Genomic DNA, 25,139 nt, shown 5'->3' on the forward strand with positions numbered 1-25,139 from the left:
GATGATGCCATCCAGTCATCTCATCCTCTGTCGTCCCCTTCTTCTCCTGCCCCCAATCCCTCCCAGCATCAGAGTCTTTTCCAATGAGTCAACTCTTCGCATGAGGTGGCCAAAGTACTGGAGTTTCAGCTTTAGCATCATTCCTTCCAAAGAACACCCAGGACTGATCTCCTTTAGGATGGACTGGTTGGATCATAAATATTTTTTTTTCAGAGAATGCATATTTATCTTGGAATCAGAAGACATAGGTGTATTGCCTTCTGATTATGTCTTCTGATTCCAAGATAAATATGCATTCTCTGAAAATAAATATTTATTTCTTCAGTGATTGAATAATAATTGTTTAACTTGTGTAACGTAGGATGCTAGGCATTGAGGAGGTTACTACGATAAATAAGGTAAGTTAAGTGAAGTCGCTCTGTCATGTCCGACTCTTTGCGAACCCATGGACTATAGCCTACCAGGATCCTTCGTCCATGGGATTTTCCAGGCAAGAGTACTGGAGAGGGTTGCATTTCCTTCTCCAGTGGATCTTCCCAACCCAGGGATCAAACCCAGGTCTCCGAATTGTAGGCAGACGCTTTACAGTCTGAGCCACCAATTGTTTGTTACAGTTTGAGCCACCAAATAAGGTAAAAGGGCTAGCTAAGAGGACAGTTCTCAGGAACCAGAGGTCAGATCACTCAGGAAATGCAAAATGGGCACTTTCATTATGGCAATTTAGTACAAATATGTTATGACTCAAGGTTTAGTGGGCCAGAGGGGTGATTCTAATACCAGTATTTTGGCTTCCTGGACCCTGCTGTATAATTGCCAGTGTGAGGTACAGTGGAAAAAGCCAGAGTAGAATTGGTAAACTTGGAACCCAGGGGCCCTCTCAAAATTTTCAATTCAAAGGGTGAAAGAAAAAAGAGAAAAGGGAACACTCAGCGTATGGTACTTCTAGTATGAAAAATATTACTGTGTAGCCTACTTGGGTATAGCCCCCTTCCCTATGAATTTCTTTTTATCTTGACCAAGGACTACTGCATATTTGAATCCCTCTAGAAGCTTCTCTTGGCTTCTTTTTTGTTTCCTCCCTCTGCAAGCTTAAGAACCATTTACCATGCATCCGCTTCATGCAAACACTATTGGGTATAATACATACATACACACACACACACACACACACACACATATATATATATATATACACATACTCTATAGTGCCTAAATATATGATACATATGGGAAATAAGTTTAAGGAGGATAAATCAATTGCTCTAAGGCACACAGTATTAAGGGGTGAAAGACATTTCAATTCATATTTGTCTATTCTAAAGTCCAAGCCCCCTTCTCTTGGCCATGATGGTTTCCTGCTCCTGATGTAGGCAGGGAATCACAGGTTGACTTAACAAAATATATTCAGATTTTACTTTGTGAACTCCAAAACAATCATATTGATATATTATGGAAATTTGAATTGGATTTTAAAGGAAGATTTTTGAATTTTACTATTAAACTGCTGGAATAGCACATTTAACAGCTGTTTTTTTTTTTTTTTTCAAAGCAATACTTGTTTTTTATTACATACTTTTCAAGCAATAGCTTCTTTATGTATGAGATTAACAATGATTTCTGGATTTCCTTTGCATCAGGCCACCCCAAGTACGATGATTAAAAAATAGTTGATGATATACCAAAAACTCTATTCCTGTTTAATTTTACTTGTTTAGTAGTAACAGAGGGAAAATCAGTATGGAATTTTGTTAGAAAATGCAAATAGAGAAAACAGAAAAGTACTTTTTTTAGAAGAAATTTTTAGGAAGTCAGTTATCCCTGTTATAATTACATTTAAAGTTTAATTTAAAAACAATCTAGATTTACTTATTTATACTTATTTTCCAGGTAGAATAAGAATAGCAAACACTATCAGCTTGTTAAATGGGATTTTGTATCATCTATCCAAAAACCTCATAAATGGAATGTCTGCCGGATTTTATAAGGGAGTAAATTTTAATCATGAACCAATATTGAATGGTAGCCCATTGTAGTTGATAGAAAAAAATATTGGGTAAGTTACTGAGTTACAATTGAAGAAAGAATTTCATGTTTCTCACTGTTACTATAAAAGGTAACAGCTATCCATTGCCCAAATCAATTGAGTTCATATTTCTCCTCTACTTTCTCCCACACTTTGCTGAGTTTCAGTTTTGCCTTAATTTTGGATTGGATTCTTTCAACATACTTCCTCCTATGATGGCTCAAATACTTTTAAATGAAAAATTAGCTGTCATGAATTGTATCCAAAAGGAAGAAATATAAGTTGTTAAATTTCTTAATGATAATTCAAGTAGAGCAGAATTCCATTAATATGTGGCTTATTTTAAAATTTAAGATAGGTCACAAATCACTCAGTAGTGGTTCCTTCACTACAACAATGAAACACACTGTGTATCATCAAGTGTTCTTTCTTTGCTTTGTTTTACTGTTCATGTCAAGGGGATATGTAGTAGTTGCATATGGGTATCAGGAATAATTTAAAGATTTTGTAAATATTTCCAAGCAGAATGCATTTAATACATTCTATAAACTTTGGTGAAATATGTCTACAGAAAATTATAATTGCTTTATGGATATTCTGATACATAGTGCTTTAAATGGTTTGCCTCCCAAGCAACATCTGGTGATCTAGAAGAGGCCATATTGTCTCACAGTACACTGTTTCTTTGTTATCTCTTTCTTTAGAACACATTTTCATTTTACATAATGCTATGGAAATTTATTCCATATAAAAATTATTATAATAAATTTCCTTACAAGGAAACATAATCAAAGAATATATCCAGAGATGAATTTTTAAATTAAAATATTAACACATAGATTAGTCCAAAAAAGTAAATAAAGTTATAACTAATTGTATCAGTTTAACCCAAATTTTTATATTGTTAAAATTTTTTAGTTGATTTACATGAAATATAGTTGATTTACAATATTGTGTTAAGTTCTCCTGTAGTCCAAAGTGATTCAGTTATACATTCTTTTTTTTGGCATGGCATGTAGGATCTTAGTTCCCTGACCAGATCCCTGAACTGTGCCCCTGCAGTGGAAGTGCAGAGTCTTAACAACTGGAGTGCCAGGGAAGTCCCCCTATACATTTTTTTATTATCTTTTCCATTATGGTTTATCACAAGATATCAAATATAGTTCTCTATCCTACAGTAGTACCTTGTTATTTATCCATTCTATATGTACTAATTTGCATCTGCTAACTCCAAATCCTACCTGCTTCCTGAGAAACCTGTAAGCAAGTCAAGAAGCAACAGTTAGAATTGGACATGGAACAACAGACTCGTTCCAAATAGGGAAAGGAGTATGTCAGAGCTATATATTGTCACCCTGCTTATTTAACTTATATGCAGAGTACATCATGTGAAATGCAGGGCCAGATGAAGCACAGGCTGGAATCAAGATTGCAGGGAGAAATATCAATCATCTCACATATGCAGATGACACCACCTTTATGGCAGAAAGTGAAGAGGAACTAAAGAGCCTCTTGATGAAGGTGAAAAAGGATAGTGAAAAAGCTGGATTCAAACTAAATGTTCAAAAAATGAAGATCATAGCAACTGGTCCCATCACTTTTTGGCAAATAGATGGGGAAACAGTGGAAACAGCGACAGATGTTTTTCTTGGACTCCAAAATCACTGCAGATGGTGACTGCAACCATGAAATTAAAAGATGCTTGCTTCTTGGAAGAAAACCTATGACAAACCTTCAGTTCAGTTCAGTTCAGTTCAGTCTCTCAGTTGTGTCCGACTCTGCAACCCCATGAATCGCAGCACGCCAGGCCTCCCTGTCCATCACCAACTCCTGGAGTTCACTCAAACTCATGTCCATCGAGTCGGTGATGCCATCCAGCCATCTCATCCTCTGTCGTCCCCTTCTCCTCCTGCCTCCAATCCCTCCCAGCATTAGAGTCTTTTCCAATGAGTCAACTCTTCGCATGAGGTGGCCAAAGTACTGGAGTTTCAGCTTTAGCATCATTCCTTCCAAAGAACACACAGGACTGATCTCCTTTAGAATGGACTGGTTGGATCTCCTTGCAGTCCAATCCTAGATAGCATATTAAAACGCAGAGACATTTTGCTGACAAAGGTCCATATAGTCAAAGCTATGGTATTTCCAGTAGCCATGTACGGACGTGAGAGTTGAATCATAAAGGAGGGTGAGCACCAAAGAATTGATGCTTGTGAATTGTGGTGTTGGAGAAGACTCTTGAGTCCCTTGGACTGCAAAGAGATCAAATCAGTGAATCCTAAAGGAAATCAACTCTGAATATTCATTGAAAGGACTGATGCTGAAGCTGAAGCTCTAATACTTGGGCCATCTGATGCGAAGAGCCAACTCATTGGAAAAAACCCTGATGCTGAGAAAGATTGAGGGCAGGAGAAGAAGGAGGCAACAAAGGATTAGATGGTTGAAAGGCATCACTGACTCAATGGACATGAAGTGAAATGAAAGTTGTTTCATTGTTTTGACCCTTTGCAACCCCATGGACTATACAGTCCATGGAATTCTCCTGACCAGAATACTGGAGTGGGTTGTTATTTCCATCCCCAGGGTATCTCTCCAACCCAGGGATTGAACTCAGGTTTACCACATTTCAGGCTGATTCTTTACCAGCTGAGCCACCAGGGAAGCCCCAATGGACATGAGTTTGAGCAAACTCAGGGAGATATTGAGGGACAGGGAAACCAATCATGCTGCAGTCCATGGGGTCACAAAGAGTTGGACATGACTGAACAATTGAACAACAATAGCAAAAACTCCAAACTCTCCCTCTATCCCTTCCCTGTCCCCTCCTTAGCAACCATGTTACTAATTTTTTTTTAAAACCAAAATACAGCAACACCAACTTTATATCTGTAATGTACTCTCTTCAAAGCTAAGGATCAGTGGGATGACTACCATGTATGCAAGGGAAATTAAAATAAAGAAATACAATGTGCCTTATACCTGAGTTAATTTTCAATAATCAAGAGCCAGCTGCAGTGGACAAAATATTTAATGAGAAAATAACACATAGTTTAACTTCCTATTCAATTCTGGTTCTTTCAATTAATCAGGTTTTCACCAGGTGCCCACCAAATACTTGGCAATGTTTAAGGAAAGGAAAAACTTCGTTCTGCACTACACTGCCTGCATTCATTCATCAAATGTTTTTTGAAGTCCTTCCTTATATCTCATTTTGTTGCCAATAAAAAGATTAATCACTAAGATATAATTCTTTCCTTTAAAAATTTACAGTCTTTTTGGGGATATACTGATAGGCAACAGATCCAATATAATGTGATAAAGGCTATCATAGAGGAATGTACAAAACGCTGTGGTAGCAAAGTGGAAGGAATAATTACTTGTATCTGCCGAGCAGGAAACACTTTATAGAGAAGTGGCATTTGGTCTGTACTTTAAAGATTCATAGTATATCAAAAAAGAGAGAAGGTCAAATAAAGCATTTCTTCCTGACCCTTTCACATCCTCAGTTACTTCCATCTCCCATTTTGGATTCTGTAGCCCCAGATCCCAGCCACTCTTCTGTCAACATCCTAAATGCCCTTGCCCCTCTCCTCCTCCATCTGGTGTGCCTGGCCAAACCCAGCCAGCTGTCTCTTAAGCCTTTGCAACTGACTTTCTGAAGTCTGCTCAACTTTGCTGAATGGATTTCTTTCACATGTATAACTTTAAATTTCAAATGGGGAGTCAACACTGCCAGAGGATTCTATGACGCTGACCTAGTGTATTCACTTTCCCATTTTCTAAGAGGACTTATTTCTCTCTCACACTTTCTCTGATCTCCTCAAATCTCCATTATCCTGTACTCTCTCTCAGGTGATGACTCTTCATGCCTCATAGAGAAAATTAAAGCAGTTAGTTGAAAATGTGAGAAGCATCCTTGTATTTCTACAGCCACTTCCTCCACTTGTGCTCTGCATCCCATTGCCTCATGTCCTCTTGTAAGTATTTTCCTTCTCTTCTGCATCATTAATTCTTTTGTTTCTATTACATCATTTCTATCAACTTGTAAACATGCTTTAACATTATTCTTCTTAACAAAATCTTTTTTTAAATTTTTAATTAATTAATTTATTTTACTTTACAATATTGTATTGGTTTTGCCATACATTGACTTGAATCCGCCATGAGTGTACATGTGTTCCCCATCCTGAGCCTCCTTCCCACTTCCCTCTCCATCCCATCCCTCTGGGTCATCCCAGCTTTCCTAACACCATACCCCCATGCAGTTACTGCTACCTTTTTGCTGTTCATTCTGCACCTAAACTCCTTGAAGGAACCCTCTGTACTTGTTCTCCTCTTTTGCTAATCTCTGCTCTTTCCTCAACCACTCCGATGAGACAACAGATAATGCATTACTAAAATAGCCCTTATCAAACTCCCATGAATGCCCTAGATCTTGCTCAGTTTTCTGTTCCCATCATACTTGACCTCCAACTAGCGTTTGATACAATTGACGCCTCCCTTCCTCTTTTATTCTTCCTGCAATTGGTTCCTTCTTAACTCTGGTTATTCATCCTGAGGATCTTCTGTGGGATCCTCTTTTCCATACTTAAACTATAAATATTAAAGTGTCCTAGACTTAACTCTGGGTTCTCATCTCTTCTCTATGTATACTCTCAATTGGTTACCTCGACCAATCGCTTATTTTTAAATATCATCTATAGAGTGATAACTCATATTTATATCTCTATATTCCTGAGCATATCATTTATTCAAATGCCTACACTTCATTATCTAATAGGCATCTCCAACTGTTCATTGCTAAGATCAAACTTATAATTCCTGCATCTGTTCTTCAGATTTTTTCCATATGAGGAAATTATGCTACCAGCCATCTTGTTAGTCAAATGTAATCTTTGGAAATTCTCTTTAATTTCTTCTTATATCCTTATCTACTCCTCTCACCACAAATTCTTTTCATCAGCAAGGTTCCACCTCCAAATGGATCGCAAATCTGACCACTTAACCATCTCCAGAGTACTATCCTAGACAGAGCTACCATAATTTCTTATCTGCATTATCACAGTCACCTCCTAATTGATGTCCTTTCAGTTCTGTCCACTAGAACCCCTTCACTGTGAAGTGGCCAGACAGATCTTTGTAAAGCTTTGATGGAGTCACACATCATCCTTGCCCAAATCTTCAAATGGCTTTCATTATAGCTAGACTACATCCTAATTTCCAAACATGGCTCACAAGACACTTCAGCATTTTGCCCAACCTGCCTCTCCACTTAGTGTTCACTATGTTCTGGCTACACTGGCCTTTTTGCTCCTGACATGTCAGGCTTTGCTCCCATCACAAATGTTTACACTGCTGCTGTTCCTTCTTGTTTTTGCTGTTCCTCTAGAACTTTGTATTACTCTCATCATTTAAATCATGCAAAGGCCATGTTTTCACAAAGGTCTTTTCTGACCAGGCTGGCCAAAAAAGAATTTTAAAAATCCAGAAAACCATTAACCAATTAAACAACTACTCCAAACTCAATGACTTTCTATAATGTCATCCTGTTTTCTTTATAGCAGTTACTTGTCTCATTCACTTATTTATTTATGTGTTTGTTGTCTGTCTCCCTCAACTACACTTGAATAGTCATAGTTTTTGAATAAAAGAGAATCCATCTTTATAGTTCATTGTCATATTGTCATATCTTCTAACATGCAGAATAGTGTTTGACACGTGCTAGGTATATACTAAAAGTTATTTTTAAACTGACTTATTCATTATATGAACTGAGAATTTATTGCCAAACGTACAGAGGCACACACTTGCATGTTATATTTAGGGGAGTAACTGGAGAGAACTTAGGGAGTCAGACTATGAATGGTCTTGAATTCTGTGTTTAGTGGTTTGGATGTTATTGTAAAATCAATGAAAAGTCAAATATTTAAAACTATATTCTCTCTTAAAGTCCGTAGTTACGAGATCTTTCTTTTATAAAACTAAGGTATGTAAGTATATTTTAAAATTATTTCTACTAAGTTGGATTTAATATTTAAAGAGATGCCTTTAAGAGTCTATTTAGTATAAGCAATGTTTTTGCGTTTGAAAATTTCATGAAATATTTAATCAAAATAAAGCTTTTGCCTCCAGAAAACTGTTTAATTTATAAATGTTTTACTAAATCAGAAGAGTCAATAGCTTTAATGTAATTAAATCACATAATTTATTTATCTAAGTTTCAACTGAACATGTCTTAATAGAGAATGTGTTATTCTTACTTTTTAACCACTCCATTTGGTGCATTTTCTACCCCATTGTTTTAGAACAATAGTAAATGAACATCTAGGGCTTGGTAAGAATCATAGTGCTTTAATCTGATTAATTTTATTTTTAATCTTACTTATAAAATTATACAGTATTTACTTTATAACTAGAAAAGTTACTGTGTTATGTTGTACTACAGGTTAACAGAAGTCCTTTCAATATACTGAAATAAATTTAACTACAAAAGAAAATGAATAGAAACACAATGTAGCTAGGTAAAAGTTTAGTATCATTTTGAGCATAAATGTAAAACTAAACGTAATGAAATAGAAAGTTTTGCAAGGAAGAATTCACGATTTTTAAAAGCCATAAAAGGGCAAATAAAATCTTGTGTTACTAAAAGGCAGTATAAACTACACATCCAAGGAAATTAATGTCAGGGAGTTAATATCTTCTGTGAATTTTTACTTTTAATATTGCTCAGGCACTGATCTTAAATGTCACAGAAACTGTGGAAAACTATAGCAATTTAGAAATATTTCCCTTGCGTCCGTTCAGCAGAGCATCAAGTTTTTTTAGGATGTATTTTGCATATTGAAAGACCTGAATTAACCCCGACCTGAGTAGAGAGAAAAGTGGAGACATGAAGAAAGCAGGAAATCTCTGGAAGTTAGATATATTTCACTTGTTTTCATGTGTCCCACTGAGCCAATTATCAGTAATAGTTTGTTGTTTACTCATCATGAGTTCTTCTTAAAAGTGAAAATCAAAACACGGGTGGGATGGAAATCTTTTTAAATGCTGGAATAAAGCATATTTCCCAGCAATCAGTTTCTTTCCCCCACCCGCCCCCTGCACTTTCCAAAAAACCAGAGGAGGACCTTAGTGAAAATCATTTTACCAATTCCTCTTGCATGCCCACTGTTGCTGAGACTGTCATCCCAAAGTTAGTAACTGGAAAGGAAAAAGCATACTGCTCAGCAGTTGCTTCCTTGAGAGTTGGACTGTAGAGTTGGGGCTTCAAATAACATATTTAAGATGACAAAAAGTTTCCCACAAAATGAAGCTTATTAGAATTCTGAATCAGACTATAATCAGATCAAAATTCCTGTGAAAACAGCCTTGAAAAAACTCTAGCAGATTTTTTAAGCTACCAGTATGAATGCAGAATTCATGGCTAATTTCACAGGACAAGTGATGGGAAAATTAAGGGATGATTTGGAGTTTTTCAGAGAGAAAAAGGGAAGATTCCAAGAAAGATGCTTGGAGATACAAAGGTGCATTGTAAACTTTTCATCTGAGATTCCCTGTGGGACAGTGAATATTGAAAGATGATGACACTGGAAATGTTGGCTCCCAGTTATGTAGGGTCTGGACATGTCTGTCTTCTGTAAGCTGTTGGTAGTCACCATGAGCTTTTATATTGACATATGTCATGGTGTATTTTAGTAAGAAGCTCTGACAATAATAAGGAGATGGATTCCAGTGGAAGAACCAGGATGAAGAAGGAGTTTTTGGTGGTTAAGACAAGTAATATTAAAGATCATAAGTAGGGCAATGACAGAAGAAAGAGAAGAGTGATATAAGCTGATGGACATAAGTGGATTTGTGGGTAGTAGGAGAGGAAAATAGTATTGAGATTTCTAATTTCTGTAATTAGGTGGATGGTACTGTCACTAAAGAGTATATAATAAGATGCCTGGAATTTCTCTTTGTTTTGGTTTTGCTTGGAGTGGTGAGCAAAGAGGTATGAAGGTGATTTCAATTTTGATATGTGGTGAACATTCCATCTGAGATCTAGCTATTGGAAAACGGAATTGGAAATCAGATAGATGTTTGCAATGCACCATATCTGAAACCGCAGGAGTAAATCTGTTAGCTAAGTCCTTTGTGTCTTTGTATATTTTTCTGGGCCAAGGCTCTGAGACCAAGATCAATACTAATGTAAAGTTCAGAATATATCTTTAATAAAAACACTACATTTTTTCATAAAGGGGAGAGCAATCATCCACATTAAATTGTCTGAATTTGCAAATCTGCAAATGGTGGGTATGTTCCTTTTGGTTCTAAGATAGAAGGCAGGAGAAGAAGGGGACGACAGAGGGCAAGACAGTTGGATGGCATTACTGACTCAATGGACATGAGTTTGAGCAAAATACAGGAGATGGTGAAGGACAGGGAGGCCTGGCATGCTGCAGTCCATGGGGCCACAAAGAGTTGGACATGACTGAGCAACTGAACAAGAACAAGGAAGAGTTTTTATTTATTTTTTATCATGTCTTATTATCTGAGTCCATTTCACCCAAAGAAACTACAAATCTTAGAAAATAGTCATTAAGAATTGATTGGTAGATATTTAAACTTTTTATATACTTTACTGAGACTGAGAGACAATCATTCATACAAATTCTTGTTACAGTACTATTTGAAAAATACAAAAGACATATTAGCATTAAACGCTATTTTAAAGATTTCAATATTATAGAAAATACAAAAAAACCTTCTGTTTCCTTTCTAATAAAGATATTTTTTTGAGATAAAAAGAAAAAATATTTAATTCATTCCAATCTTTTCTCGAACCCTCTTAAGTTGTCTAAGTACCATAGTATACTACTTTTGCTTAAACAGTTTTCTGGTTCTAAATGATCACAAGACTCATTTTCATCAACAATTACCCAAAGAATGTTTCACAGTTTAAAGAAGGCAACGACCACCCAATATTTTTTTAAAATAATGACACTGAAGTTCAGAGAAGTTAAATAATTCATAAACAAGAAGCAAGGGCCTGAATACAAATCCAAGTTTGCCTGCCAAGCAAATCCTCATTTAAGTACATTCTGGCTCTTCTCAGGTAAAATAAAACAAGGTACAGGCTAATTGTTCCATGAGAGTCTAAGTGGAGATCTTATGAAACTGAAGTCATAGCACTTTTAACCTTGCTAATATATCAGGCAGTTTTCAATCTTTTAGTAAATTTAATCATCAGGGATCAGAGTGGCTATTGATTTGAAGTACTCTGAAAACAGCAATTTGATCCCATGGTTTTATGCGGCTTTTGTGCCCTCCCGCTAGCTCCTCGCTGGACTTGACACAACATTTCCTAACCATAATACTCTCAGTCTTAATATTATGTTGAAAATATAAGGCTAAAAAGAAACATAATTAGCTCACAAGACAGAGAGCTCACACTCTTGTGAATTGTCGGAAAGTGTGCTGTGCCCTGCCAGTGCTGTCGCTTCAGGTGTGTGTGTCTCTTTGAGACCCTATGGACTGCAGCCTGCCAGGCTCCTCTGCTCATGGGATTCTCCAGACAAGAATACTGGAGTGGGTTGCCATGCCCTCCTCCAGGGGATCTTCCCAACCTAGGGATAGAAACCACGTTTCCTGAGGCTCCTGCATGGTAGGCAGATTCTTACTGCTGAGCCCACTGGAGGGAAGCCCATTGGAAAGCGTATGTTTGATATTTTCAAAGGGAATCTAAAATAATTAGATTGTTAGGATGCATTATAATTTATAGAATGTTTTTAAAATCTTAAATGTCATAATTATCACTTATTTCAGTTGAATTTAAAATATAAGACCATGTGATAAGAAGTAAAAAAAGTCCTAATTCTAAGTGCAATACTCAAACCTGAGGGGATTAGCATGGTTATCCTTGATTAGGCCCTTGTTACATTGTCACTTTTGATAAAAATAACCCAGAATGGGATGGTACCATGGGTTTAACAAAACATCAAGCCTTATAAATTGATACTAATTGGTAAAAGTATAAGCAATACAATTATAAAAACACATTGTATCCAATTATGTATTATTGTCACAAAACCAGTTAATAGAAACATCAAAAAGCTATTCTGTAAGCTGTGCCTCAATATAAAATTTTTTTGTTACAATAGCCCCAAGGAACCTATTGATGTATTTCATTGTAGCAACTAGTACAGTAAAGCCAAATGAGATAAATTCATTAATAGGACACTGAAATAAGACTAGAATATAATTTAGTCACACCTGTTCAGTTCAGAATACATATTATTTTATGGACTTTTCTTCATTATGCTGACAATGATAACTGGTAGGAAATGAATAATAAAGGAAGAAAAGCTTTTAAAAAGAAAACATGTCAAATACATTACATTTTTGTAACTCTGACTAAAGAGTAATCTTATTTTAAAAGAATAAACAAATTTATATGAAAATTAAAAATGTAATTTGCAAATAAATAGAAATTTGAGTGAAAATTATGGAGTGTTTATTGCCATTCAGGTTAGGAAAAAGCATATATATATTCATATATGTAAAATCTTTATCACTGAAATTCTTACTTTTATGAATAGCTACGCATTTTAGTATATAAATACATACTCTTCCCTTGCACACTATAACTGCAAATATTTCAGATAGGAAAGTGATAATTGTCTGTGTTGATAGTGACTTTTTTAATTTTTAAAGAGCTTCCTTGAAAATAGTTTCTTAAAATGATTTTTTTATGTTGAAACAATACAAAAACTTACAAAAAAATTCAAAGTATCATACAAATAACTTTTCTGAACTACTTGATAGTAAATTCAGACCTGGTGCACCATCATTTCCCAATACTTTGGTATGTATTTCCTATAAATTAGAATTATAAATTTCCTAACAAACCAAAACACAATACTTGGAATCAGGAAATTAACACTGATACATTGTTACTATTTAATTCTCAGACCCCATGCAAGTTTTGCCCTTGTTTTGCCAAGTCCCAATAGTGTTGTTTTGTTTTTAATAGCAAAGGCATCAATTCAGAGTCACCGCTTTTAGTTATAATGTCTCTTTACTCATCAATCTGAAACATTCTCTCAGTCTTATCTCCACTTTCATGATCTAGTGTCTTGTTTCAATTTATAATTCAATTTATAATTTTTCTTAGAGTATTTCCAGATAAGGTACACTGTTTCTGCACCTTCTGTGAATATGTGTGTGTTTTTAGGCATTCACAATAAAGTTTCTGAATCTTTTTTTGTTTTGTTTTGTTTTTAGGTGGAGGAAATTCTTAATAAAAGCAATGGTGCTCAAGGAATAAAGTCATGTAAATAATAGATGCATCATTTATTAGTTTTCAAGCATATATATCCTAGTAGTTTCAAAGCAGCATTCATGCTTGTACCAGGCAAAGTTTTCTTTTCAATTTTTCCCTAACGAGTTTTTTCTACGGAGAGTCCAAAAACTGTCACAGATGATAGTGAAATAGAATGATTATTTTAACAACTCCAAGGAAAATTTGCTCAGCAAAATATTATCTTTTGAGTGACTATACTAGAGAAGTTACACAATTAAAATAATCCATTCAACAAATTTGATCCTTTAAAATTGAGAGGGCCCCCTTTTTGGTGTTCTGTCATAGTATAATAGGTATTTTGGTATGGCTTATTTTATACAAGTGCCAAATAATGTGCTTCTAGGCAAAAATAAAAACTGTGAAAACTCACAATGGGCCATGAATATATTGAAAATAGAGACAATTTGGCTTACACAATTAATACGTGTCTGGATCCCATTGCTTTTGTCAGCTTCACAGAGGAGTCTAGGGTCTAAAAGTTGTCCCTATGATGTTCAGACATCATTTCCCTAACCTGAATCCCTTCCTCCAAAACTCTTACAGATTCTTATCCACCCAATTCATTCATTTTTCCTTTTCTGGATTTGTTTGCCAGGGTTTACTTATTTATTGATATTGCCCCAGAAATTCTACTGGAACATGTTTGAAATATTCCTCACTTAGTTGCTGTATTATGACCACAGACAAGGAATCACACTTTATGCCTTGTGTACTCAAGTGGCAGGGCAAAAATAAAATGAATATTGGCTTAAATTGTGTTTCCTTTTCTTCAAACTATTTCATATTTTTGTCATTATCACAGACACATTTATACAACATCATATTTTAGCTCAAGCTGAAACAGTCATAGTCATAATAAATTATCAATGGACAGGCCATATTTTAACTTTAAGGTTTTAGAAAAATTCTCATAAAATGGAAAATTTTTGTTTAAAGATAAAACTCACCATTATTAAGGACCATTTGTATGCTGTTAAATTACTTTCATGGAAATGGTTCCTAAATTTCATTTAAAAGAATTGTCTTATTTCTTGTTTTTATCTTGACAGATGTTTCTTAGCTAAATGTATCACTTTTTAATGACAAAATAAAAAAATAAGTTATACTACTTTTGGACATTCTTTAGTTGTTATAAATATCAATGCCTTAATTTGAAATTATTTTCTTCCCTTGTCATGCCTTGCCTGTTATATGTAACTTGAAACCACCTAAAGTAGTGTGTGTGTGTGTGTGTGTGTGTGTGTAGGTTTAAAATTCAAGGCTCACCTATCAGCCATTGAGAACTCACTAACCATTTATCCTTTTTTGCTTTCTTGATGCTCATCAAAGACTCATTTTAATATTTGGTATCCCATATAATTTTCTATGGGAAAAAATACAAGTGACACAAAATGTCAGGTCATATGACAGATATTTCTTTCTGTGAATCTATATATCAGCTTTCTTGTTTATTCATTAAGTGCTCCCTATGCACTGGGCATTGTTTTGGGCACTGGAGATTCAGCAGTGACAAAACAGAAAAAAACCTTTTTCTTAATGTTCTCCTGAGGAGTTCATTTCCAAGCAAACAGAGTCAATACAATTCAGAGAGCCATAAGTGAGAAAATCAAATGTAATAGTGAGATGATATAAAGGCAATGAGGGAGCAACATCATATGATGTGATCAGGGAAAGCCTCTGAGGAGGCACCATTTGAAGAAAGATAGGAATCCTAAGGAAGATCTAACCTGCAAAGATTTGAGGTAAAAGAATTCCAAAGAAAATAGCTAGTGCAAAAGCTCCAAAATGGGAACGTACTCATTTTTGGACTACTCTTCAAAATTATAATTAAGAGGATAATTCTGCTATGAGGAAAAATTTTATCATAGAATTTAAAGTTTTTTTCTTTATGGTTATCAAGTTTTTTCCAGATGTTCAATGTCCTCAATTATTACACATACTCAACAGTGATTGTGTCAATGATTTTTCAGCAAATGTGTACCTGAGGAATTTAATTTTCTCATTCATTGATATATCTAGAAGGGTGATTGTAAAGGAACAGTGTGGAAAATTTTATAATGCTAAATTCTAATTGATAATAGAATTTGTTCTAGAATCTGCACATATCAAGATGTCTCTATCAGTTTACTTTAAGTCATATTTTAATTCTCTACATTTTTACATTTTTTATACCTTGTTAGGCATGTGGACTTTAAGACAAAAAAGAAGAAAAAGTCACTGAGGATCTGCTAAAGACCTAACATCATGTTTGTGTCCATGAAGAAGTCATGAGTTATCTGTTCTTGCAGTAATTATTTAAAAATTAACTTTCTTCCTAAAACTAACTTTCTTCCTTTATTTTTCATTGGAAGTGCAAAATAAAGGAAATAGAAAGCTCTCACGTATCTCCGCATTAGAGGTCTAGACTGGTGATCAGAAAGCACTATGGATAAGGAATACTGAAAGCACAGTTAACTTTTTTTCAAGACAGAACTTTTTGCAACTCTTAATTTTTGTAGACATCAAAATAAGATAAAGTTCTCCATATATTATGCATGTCCTTGGTTCTTTTTATTTTTGTCTATAAAGTAAAAATTAAGCACACTAGATTGAAAATAACTGAAGATTTTTAAAATGTAAAAACTGTAACAGCTATACTAATGGTACAAATGTTAACAGTCCACCAAGAAGACATCGTTTCATTTCTACATATCTTTACACTTTTTCAATGACAAAGTTAAATGCCTATTATTCTACTTGCTTGAATTTTGTTTGATAACTGATACTCAGTCTCACAATCTACAGAATACCCATGTACCAATTATGAGCATTGTTATTCACTACTCTGAAATGTCCACTCACCTATCTCATATAAAGACTGTATTAACAATCTATGGTCAAGCTTTAATTTATATTTAAAATATATATTTAAAAACGCATATTTGAAAACCTGTGTCAGATTTATTTATTATTTTATGTCAAAATTTTTATTTAAGAGCAGAAGGGAAAGGAGTCTTTTCTACACCATCAATATTTTCTCCTTAACTCAAATGTTTATATTTAGAGGAAGGAGACAACTGCTGTTTCACCATAGTTTAGCTTGTACTTAGCTTGTTTCCACTCTACTTTAAATGTAGACATTGAAAACATGGGGGATAGAAATGAATTTTCAGTAGATTAATGCTGAATAAGTAACACTCAATCATATTCACATTTCTGTTTGTGCCCCCAACATGGAAGAGGTGCCTTCCATTAAACCTATGTATAATGCTTTGGCTTAGCGAAAAACCACTCAAAAAGGCAGGGTGTCTAGATACAGAGACATCTCCTACTTTTCATGTTCTCCCCTTGTCTACCACTTATGAAGGAATGAATTGATGTTTAATCTCTCTATATATATTTAAATGAAATTCATATAATTATTGGAAGTTTTATATTGTACTGATAGAATTTTCATACATATTTATGTATCAAAATGTATTTAAGAGTATTTTATTGCTATATTGTGTGAAAAAAAGTCAATGAAATTCAGTGTAGTTTGCATAGAGAAAGAATATAAAAAGAGGAAAATAAAATTAAGTTTTGGTTCAGCAGATGAAATGTCACTAAATCCTGCTGATATGCTTGAAGAATTAATCACTGTACTCAATGTTTTTCTGCAATACTGCAGGAGGGTTAAAACAGCAAGATAGTACTTTCAATATTTTAACTGTAACACATACAAATAATAATAATTTATCTGAGTAAAAATAATCCCCACTTTAAATAAATTTTGACTTTCAAAAATATTTTTTCTATATAGCACACATTCTATTATTAGATATAAATAAGGCAAAACAGTTGGAACAAACAATTCTATTAAACTAAACATTGTATAAAATTTTGGTGATAGTTTTATACAAAACTATTCTGTGTTCTTATGTAAGCCATATTTTACATAGGTTATTATATACAGGTACAGTTTGAAGAATGTATAAATACATATTTTCTGCCAAGTCATTACAGGATCTCTAGAAAAACTTTAATCATTTTTATGAAATATCTGTATATTTTTTATTTGAAAACTATCACAATCCATAAATTAGCTTTAAAAGTTGAGCACTTGAAACTGGTGATTGTTTGAGGGTCATAGAAATGTCAGTTTCATAGGTTTCAGGGCAGTAACTTCCTGGCATGTATGTTCAGCTATGACAAGAATCTTAAATGGATTCTTCCCATTTTTACTTGTAATTATACAATTTTATAAGGCAGGATACATTCTTACTTAATATAAATCTCTTGTAGTATACTGTACTTTTCAGCCCCTAGAAAAATATTGTAGAAAAATTAACTCAATCATAATGACAAAACATAGCTAAAATAAAAACAGTCCTTTTGCTTCCTACTAGTGAAAAATCACCATTAAAAATTTCAAAATACTCAGTCACTTACTTTGGTAGAGTTTTCAAGTGATTTTCTCTTAACTCCAATATCCTCAATTTGGCAAGTCTGTAGAAATGAATTAAAAAATTTGTTTCTTGATATTTCTCTATAAAACAATATTTTTATGATAAACCAAATTGTTACTGTGTTAACCAAATAACTATGTCCAAACATTAAAAACCGTGGTTATAGATCTTTAAGAATTATGCAAATTGATTATGAGTAAGGTTGCATCAATATTGGAGAATGATAAATACCACTTTCCTAAACTTTCCTAAAATCTTTCAAAGATATAACCTTAGTTATCTAAATTTTCTGTTTTATAAAAATACATTCACTGTTGTTTAATCATATGCATTCAAATTATTGAATATTTACTAAATACTAAGTACTGAGTTCACTGAAACATGGTAACAATTTCCCTCAAGAGATGACAAATGAATTTTTAAAGCAAATGATAAAGCATAATGGTTAAAAGCTTGAACTTTGTGGTCAGATATATCTGGGTGAAATCCAGACTCTCTATATTCTATCCCTATGACACTGGGCAAATTAATCAACCCATCCTAACTCCAGTTTCTTCATCTGTAATGAGTATGTACTAATAGTACAAAATGTATATGGTTTTGAATGTTAAATGATGTCATCATACATGTAAAACATAATACGTGGCACACCGTAAGTTTCAGTGAGTGTTACTCCTGTGGAGCCCTATACCAAGGTCATAGTTGTAAAGTCTTGTTACCAAGGCCACAGATTTGGAACTCTGCACCAAAGTCATCTGCAGAACTGACTGAGCTCTAGTTCCAGACACTGACTGTTGCTATGAGCCCCACTGATCTAAACTGGCTAACTCCTTGACCCCATATTAGGTAAAAATATCCACCTTCGAACTCACCCTATAGCACCCTAACCAATCACCTAATGCAAGTTTTCCAGCAAGAATTTTCTTTGTCTTGAGACTATAAAAATTGGCTACTAAACCATGAAAGGAGTTGGCTGTCCCGGGAGCCAGCTCTCTGTTCTAACAGCATCTCCTGCTGTAATAAACTCTATTCTACTGTCATTCTGCCTTGTATCTGGAAATTCTTTTCAACCTGTGCAAAGACCATGACAATTACTATTACCTTTAATTAAAAACTGGGAAAAGTGTCATATATATAGCATAATATACCATATTTAATTGACTCTGAGCCTGAGATGTGAACATTTCAAATAGATGCACATTTAAAATCCTGTTGTATCATCTGTCTTATGATGGTACTAGAGTTGGGAAAATCAAGTGAAGTGGATGAGAGGTGCTTACATTTTCTGATGCTTGCAAAATACTTGGGTGATTAGGAATGCATTTCACACTTAACTACTTGTTAATGTTTGCAATCTGGGACAGTGTTGTTACTAATGTCTATGTTGTGCTGTGCTTAGTCGCTCAGTCGTGTCCGACTCTTTGCGACCCCGTGGTCTCTAGCCCACCAGGCTCCTCTGTCCATGGGTATTCTTCAGGAAAAAATACTGGAGAGGGTTGCTATGCCCTCCTCCAGGGGATCTTTTCAACCTAGGAATCTAACCAGGGTGTCCTGCATTGCAGGTGGATTCTTAACCAGCTGAACCACGAGTGAAGCCTACTAATGTCTACAAGCGAGCTTTACAATTTACTCAGTTGTGGTTATTTTAGGACAAATATTAAATGACTTATCCAAATTCTCAGTGTTGTGGGAATATTTCACTATTTGAACTATTTCACCTACAATGTCCCATATTTACTGTGCTTTTAGGTATTCAACTAGTTCTCTTCCCCTTTCCTTTTTGTTTTGAGTTCTATCAAGTTTCCAATTTAACTTTAATCTTATAAACTCTTAATCTGTATTTGAAACAAATTGTCTCAGTTCTTCAGAGCATGGGATATCACTAGTAAAAGACTTTTCTTAAACATGTATATATCTCAAATCTTAGTGTCTGTACTAGAGTAATAACATTTTATGACTTAGTTTGGCCTTTAGGGGTACTAAATCTTAGGTTTTATAAAGTATATTAAACATTCTTTGTCAAATTATCCAGCTGAAGTTTCAAAAGCTTTTTAGATTACAATAATAAAATAGAGCATTTTGGGGCAGATAATTTACATAAATTGAAATCAAATTCGAAGTGGTTTGGGTATTACGTTATATATTTGCCCAGATTTCTTCTCTTATATTAGGACTAGTCAAGAGAACTAACAAAATGCTAAAGCAAACAATGTATTTTAGGGAGATAACTAAACATTTTATGACTTAATAAACCAAAAGTATACTTGTGGTTTGGGCCAGTACCAGAAGGAAAATCTACTTTATATGAACAAATGATGAATTATTAATTCATTTAGAAACTAGGCATATGCTATTGTGAATATCTGTGAATTTTCAGAACTGTCTGAGTGTATGGTATTCGTAGGTATTATGAAATCATGATCCACAAAAGTAAGAGAATTTGGAAAAAACTTTTGAGGTGATTTCTGTGTGCAAATAGAGGCTGCTACCTGTTAAAGGATGTCATTATTTCACTGAGTTCTTCTTAATGTCATGTATTAACTTCTGCCCAGAGGTGGAGATTAAGGTACAGTCAGTTATTTGAACAATTTGAGATGATCACTTAGAAAAAGGCAGTTAACAAAAAACTTAAAATATCTTAACTTTTAAGATATATCTTTTATATTTAAAATAGCCTTGATATGGAAACAAAGTTTCCATTGACACATGAATGGATACAGAAAACTTGTGTGTGTGTGTGATGGAATATTACCAGTCATAAAAAGAAGAATATACTGCCATTTGTAATGACATGAACGGACCTTAAGGGCATTATGCTAAGTGAAATAAGTTGGACAGGGAAAGACAAATACTCTATGATCTCACATATGAAATCTAAGAAGAAAAAAATAACTATAGAAAAGAGGTCAGATTTGTGGTTATCAGAGGTGGAGGTAGGGGAAGGGGAAATGGTTGATTGTGGTCAAAAGACACAACTTTATGCTTACAAAATAAATAAGTACTGGAGATGTAATGCATAGCATGATTACTATAGCTAATACTGCTATATAGTGTCCAATATATCTCAAAGTAACTAAGAGTAAATTCTAAAAATTTTCATCACAAGGAAATGTTTTTTTCATAATTATATAAAGTAATGGAGGTTAAATTTAATGTGCTCATCATTTTGTGATAAATTTGTCATTATTATGTTGTATACCTTAAGTTCATACAGTGCTATATATCAATTATATCTCAATAAAGATGAAAAACGTTCACTCTAGAACACCTAGAAAATATCAAGAATTTAAGATGAAAATAAAAACCTTCCATAATTTCCCTTCCAAGGAAATTCTTTTATTTCTTGCATATTCATATTCATATGGGAAACACAGTATATAGTTATGATAAGCTTTAAACATAACATCATAGGAATTAAAAGATATGTCTCTAGTCAAGATTATAAATCGCTACATTGTCATATGGATGTACCATAATATATTCAAGCAATCTCCTAGATGGATGTGTGCTTCCATATTTTTCATATTGTAAATAACGATAAACATTTTTGTCTATAAATCCTAGTGTGATATATGATGATACATTTCTAGAAATGTATTACAAAGGCAGTGGTTATAAATATTTTCAAATCTTTTAAAGCACACTGCCCTTCACAGAGTACATGACATTCTGAAATTTCATCAGCAGTGTGAAGTTATCTTTTTCCTCACACTCTAAACAGTTTTATAGTTTCTGTGATATGCTTACAGCACAAAGGCCCTTTATTCACATATTAATTTGTATTATTTTATTATTTATAATGATAAACATTTTTTGTGTTTTCAACTTGTACACTTATTATGAACTGTGTTATGAATTTATATTTATATATAAATTTATATATAACACATAATAACTGTGTTATTATGAACTTGCACATGTTATTTACCCAGTTTTTCTAATGAGATCTTAACTTTATACTCCTTTGAAAGAATTCTTTATAAGTTAAGGATCTAATTTGCCTTCCATATATGGTAGAAATATTTTCCTATTTATTACCTTAATATTTAAAATATTTTCTAATATTATTTTATTTTAAAGGCATGTATGTATTCAAATATATCCATTTTTTTAATGCTATAAAAATATTATCTAACCCGTGTCAAAAATTTACATATGTTTCTGATATTTTTTTTAATATTTAACTCTTTAACTCATCTGAAATCTGATTATTAATGACATGTAAAGACCTAATTTTACTTTATTTTTTTCAAAATATTTCATTAATTGGCATGGTCTCATTTATTGGATAAAAGTGAGGGTATCTTTAATTACAGGGGTCACTTTCGAAGCCTCACCTACTGATGGTGGTTAAGTACTTACCTAAAGTGAGCTAAAATTGTATCATTTAAAGTTCTTATTCTTACCTTCCAAAATTGGCTGGAAGAAATTCAAGAAAGGCATCATTCAGGTAGAGCTGGGTCAGATTTAGAAGCTGCGTGAAGCCATCAGGGAGTCTAGAAAGGAGTTAAAGGTTTAGTCATTGCGTAGATGTTGCCATAGAAACAGAACAAAAATATATACCTCTAAGGAGAAAAAATAGAAGTGTAATACATTTTTCAACTCTCCTTTGGTATCACAGTAATGGAAGAATTTATTGAGCATGTTGTTACAGCTTGAAAATTTTGCCTGTTATTAAAATAAATGGCATTCACCCCTCCACACTGCTCTCCTATGCTGAGATTTATGTCACCGCCAAAGTCAGCAGCATCATTTCTTACTGTTACCCTGGCCTTATACACACCAGTGAGATATTTTTATGGAAATTTCAAGATGTATGCTATCTTTTATAATTCCAAATTTATGAGTCTTCTCAATAGAAAATTCATATGCATAGTCAGGCAAGGTTATCTACTCTTTCACTTAATCATTAGAAGTTGTGTGCAGTTTGTAACACTGATGGCTAAAGGTGCCCAATGTGAGAAGGGAAAGAGTGTTTTGTCCCTTAATTGATAATTTCCTTAATGCAGGCCCAACAGATACGTGCATTATAATTCAAACTGACCTGATTCATGCACACTAAAAATGAACAAGAACATTAAAGTAATAAACAGCATTCTAAAGACTTTAAGAGTCATTTAAAAGTTGAGAAAATATCCTTTGGGAAAAATCTTATCAGTGAGATAAAGTAATTATTTGAAATGCTTAAATCATTTTTACCAAAATGATTTAACTCAAGGATTTTTCTTAAAAGGACATTGACTTTTTATTAATTTAATTTCTATTAAACATTTTAATGCCCTTTTCTACACTTTAGACAAGACTATGCTCTTTCACAGAATATTTTTAAACAGTGTCCAAATATGCCTTCTCCTCAAATTATAACCTATGACCTTCCTTGTTTTTACTGACAAAATTATTTAAAAAGCTGCCTCTACTGCCTACTTTTTACTACTCTCAAGCCATTGTTTTCTGGCATCTATTCCAACTCTATTACTGAAACTGCACTCGCCAAAGCCTCTGATGACCTCTAAATCCCAATTTCATTAACTTCATTTTATTTCATAATCCACACTGCCCAGCAACAGTTGTCATCACTGATTGTCCTCTCCTTCTGGGCTTCTAGTCTACCACTTCCCCTACTCTTCCTACTCCTGCAGCACTAGATCTGAGTTTCATTCCATGGTTTCTCTTCCTCTGACTAATCTTTTGTTATGAAATGTTTTATGTATATAAAAGAGTATATGCGTACTCACAATATAATTTAACAAATAGAACCAGTATCTTTAAAACCCTCTGGCTGTCCCTCCCTGACTACATCTTTGTATTTGCTCCACAAATTCCTAAATGATGGTTACTTTTCTGTTTTTTAAGGAGTTTTACACCTATTTAAATCCCTGAAAAAAGTCATGTGGTTTGGTTTTTTTAATATTATCTAAATCAAATAATACTATGAATATTTTTATGGGACTTATAATAATTCAAATCATTAAATAATTCATTAGTTAAGTGAAATTCATTCATTTTGATGTAGATGACTGATCACCATACCATGGTATTCCATTGTACGAATATATCACAATTTATTAATCATTCTTAATCTAATTGAACATTACAGTTGTTTCTAGTTTTTGTTTGTATTTCTATTATATATTCTATTTATTTTTGAACATATATCCTGGTGTACAAGAGATTACTTAAGTTATATTGCTGGTTAGAAGAGATTAATATCCTTATGAAAAGCTCTCAGCTAATGACTAGCAGGAGTATAAATACCTCAGCTCTCTCACCCAAATCTGTGATGTGTGTTTAAACTCTTTCCCAGAGTTCCCCAGAAAGCTTAAGGTCCAGTGTCCATACTAGTAAATAGCTTGATAACATATCCTTAATTGATATTTCCTGATATCATTTTCAGGACTCTTGAGAGGAGATTCCAACCAGTCCATTCTGAAGGAGATGAGCCCTGGGATTTCTTTGGAAGGAATGATGCTAAAGCTGAAACTCCAGTATTTTGGCCACCTCATGCGAAGAGTTGACTCATTGGAAAAGACTGATGCTGGGAGGGATTGGGGGCAGGAGGAGAAGGGGACAACAGAGGATGAGATGGCTGGATGGCATCACTGACTCGATGGACGTGAGTCTGAGTGAACTCCGGGAGTTGGTGATGGACAGGGAGGCCTGGCGTGCTGCGATTCATGGGGTCACAAAAAGTCGGACACGACTGAGCGACTGAACTGAACTGAACTGACATCATTTTTTAAATATATTGCTTAAATTCTTTTCTAAACTTTTATTCTGAGAAAGCCAAACTAAACACAATTAATATTTTTATATTGATTCAGTAGAAATTGTTTATACACTCTTAAGACACTGATCTTATATGGATTGTTTTTGCTACAAACATCTTGCTTCACTTTGTATTTTGGAGCTGGATTGTTTGTATACGACTTCTTAGAGGATGCTTCCATAAATTTGCTTCCAAAGGGAGGTAGGATTAATAAAAGCAGAGAAGAGGGGAAAAGGAGGTCGGGGAAAGTGAGAGCTACAATGAAGAGGTAAAAATTCACCTGAGATGAGTTACAAAGAGAACATGGGTTCTAGAGAGAATATTTTATGAATAAGAGTATTGGTAGTTAATATTTGAGAGTATCAGTAGGGGACAGGTTTTAGAGGATATTTAATGCTTGACTCATAGGTATACACTTTATCTTATACAAGTAAAAAAGAATCTACTGGAGATCTTTATTTTTCTCTCTGTTTTTCTTCCTTAACTACTTTAGAGCTCATATCCTGGTAGTTTAATAGTTTTCATGAATATGGCACAGATGTTCAACAGATTACAATTCAATTTAACTACTATTTTACTTTG

At 33.9% G+C, this 25,139-nt stretch overlaps 1 protein-coding gene across 1 annotated transcript in view; it reads right to left on the minus strand.

Moving 5' to 3' along the window:
* LRRC7 (leucine rich repeat containing 7) overlaps positions 1–25,139 on the minus strand; it is a 386,330-nt gene that overhangs the window by 264,194 nt on the left and 96,997 nt on the right. The window contains exons 4-5 of the mRNA XM_010848760.1: positions 22,198–22,287; positions 17,775–17,831 (exon numbers count right to left, since the gene is read on the minus strand). Of these exons, the coding sequence (XP_010847062.1) occupies positions 17,775–17,831; positions 22,198–22,287 (147 nt within the window). The remainder of the gene's footprint in view (positions 1–17,774; positions 17,832–22,197; positions 22,288–25,139) is intronic.

This window comes from Bison bison, unplaced genomic scaffold, assembly GCF_000754665.1.
Source record: "Bison bison bison isolate TAMUID 2011002044 unplaced genomic scaffold, Bison_UMD1.0 scf7180017864271, whole genome shotgun sequence".
Taxonomy (NCBI): Eukaryota; Metazoa; Chordata; class Mammalia; order Artiodactyla; family Bovidae; genus Bison; species Bison bison.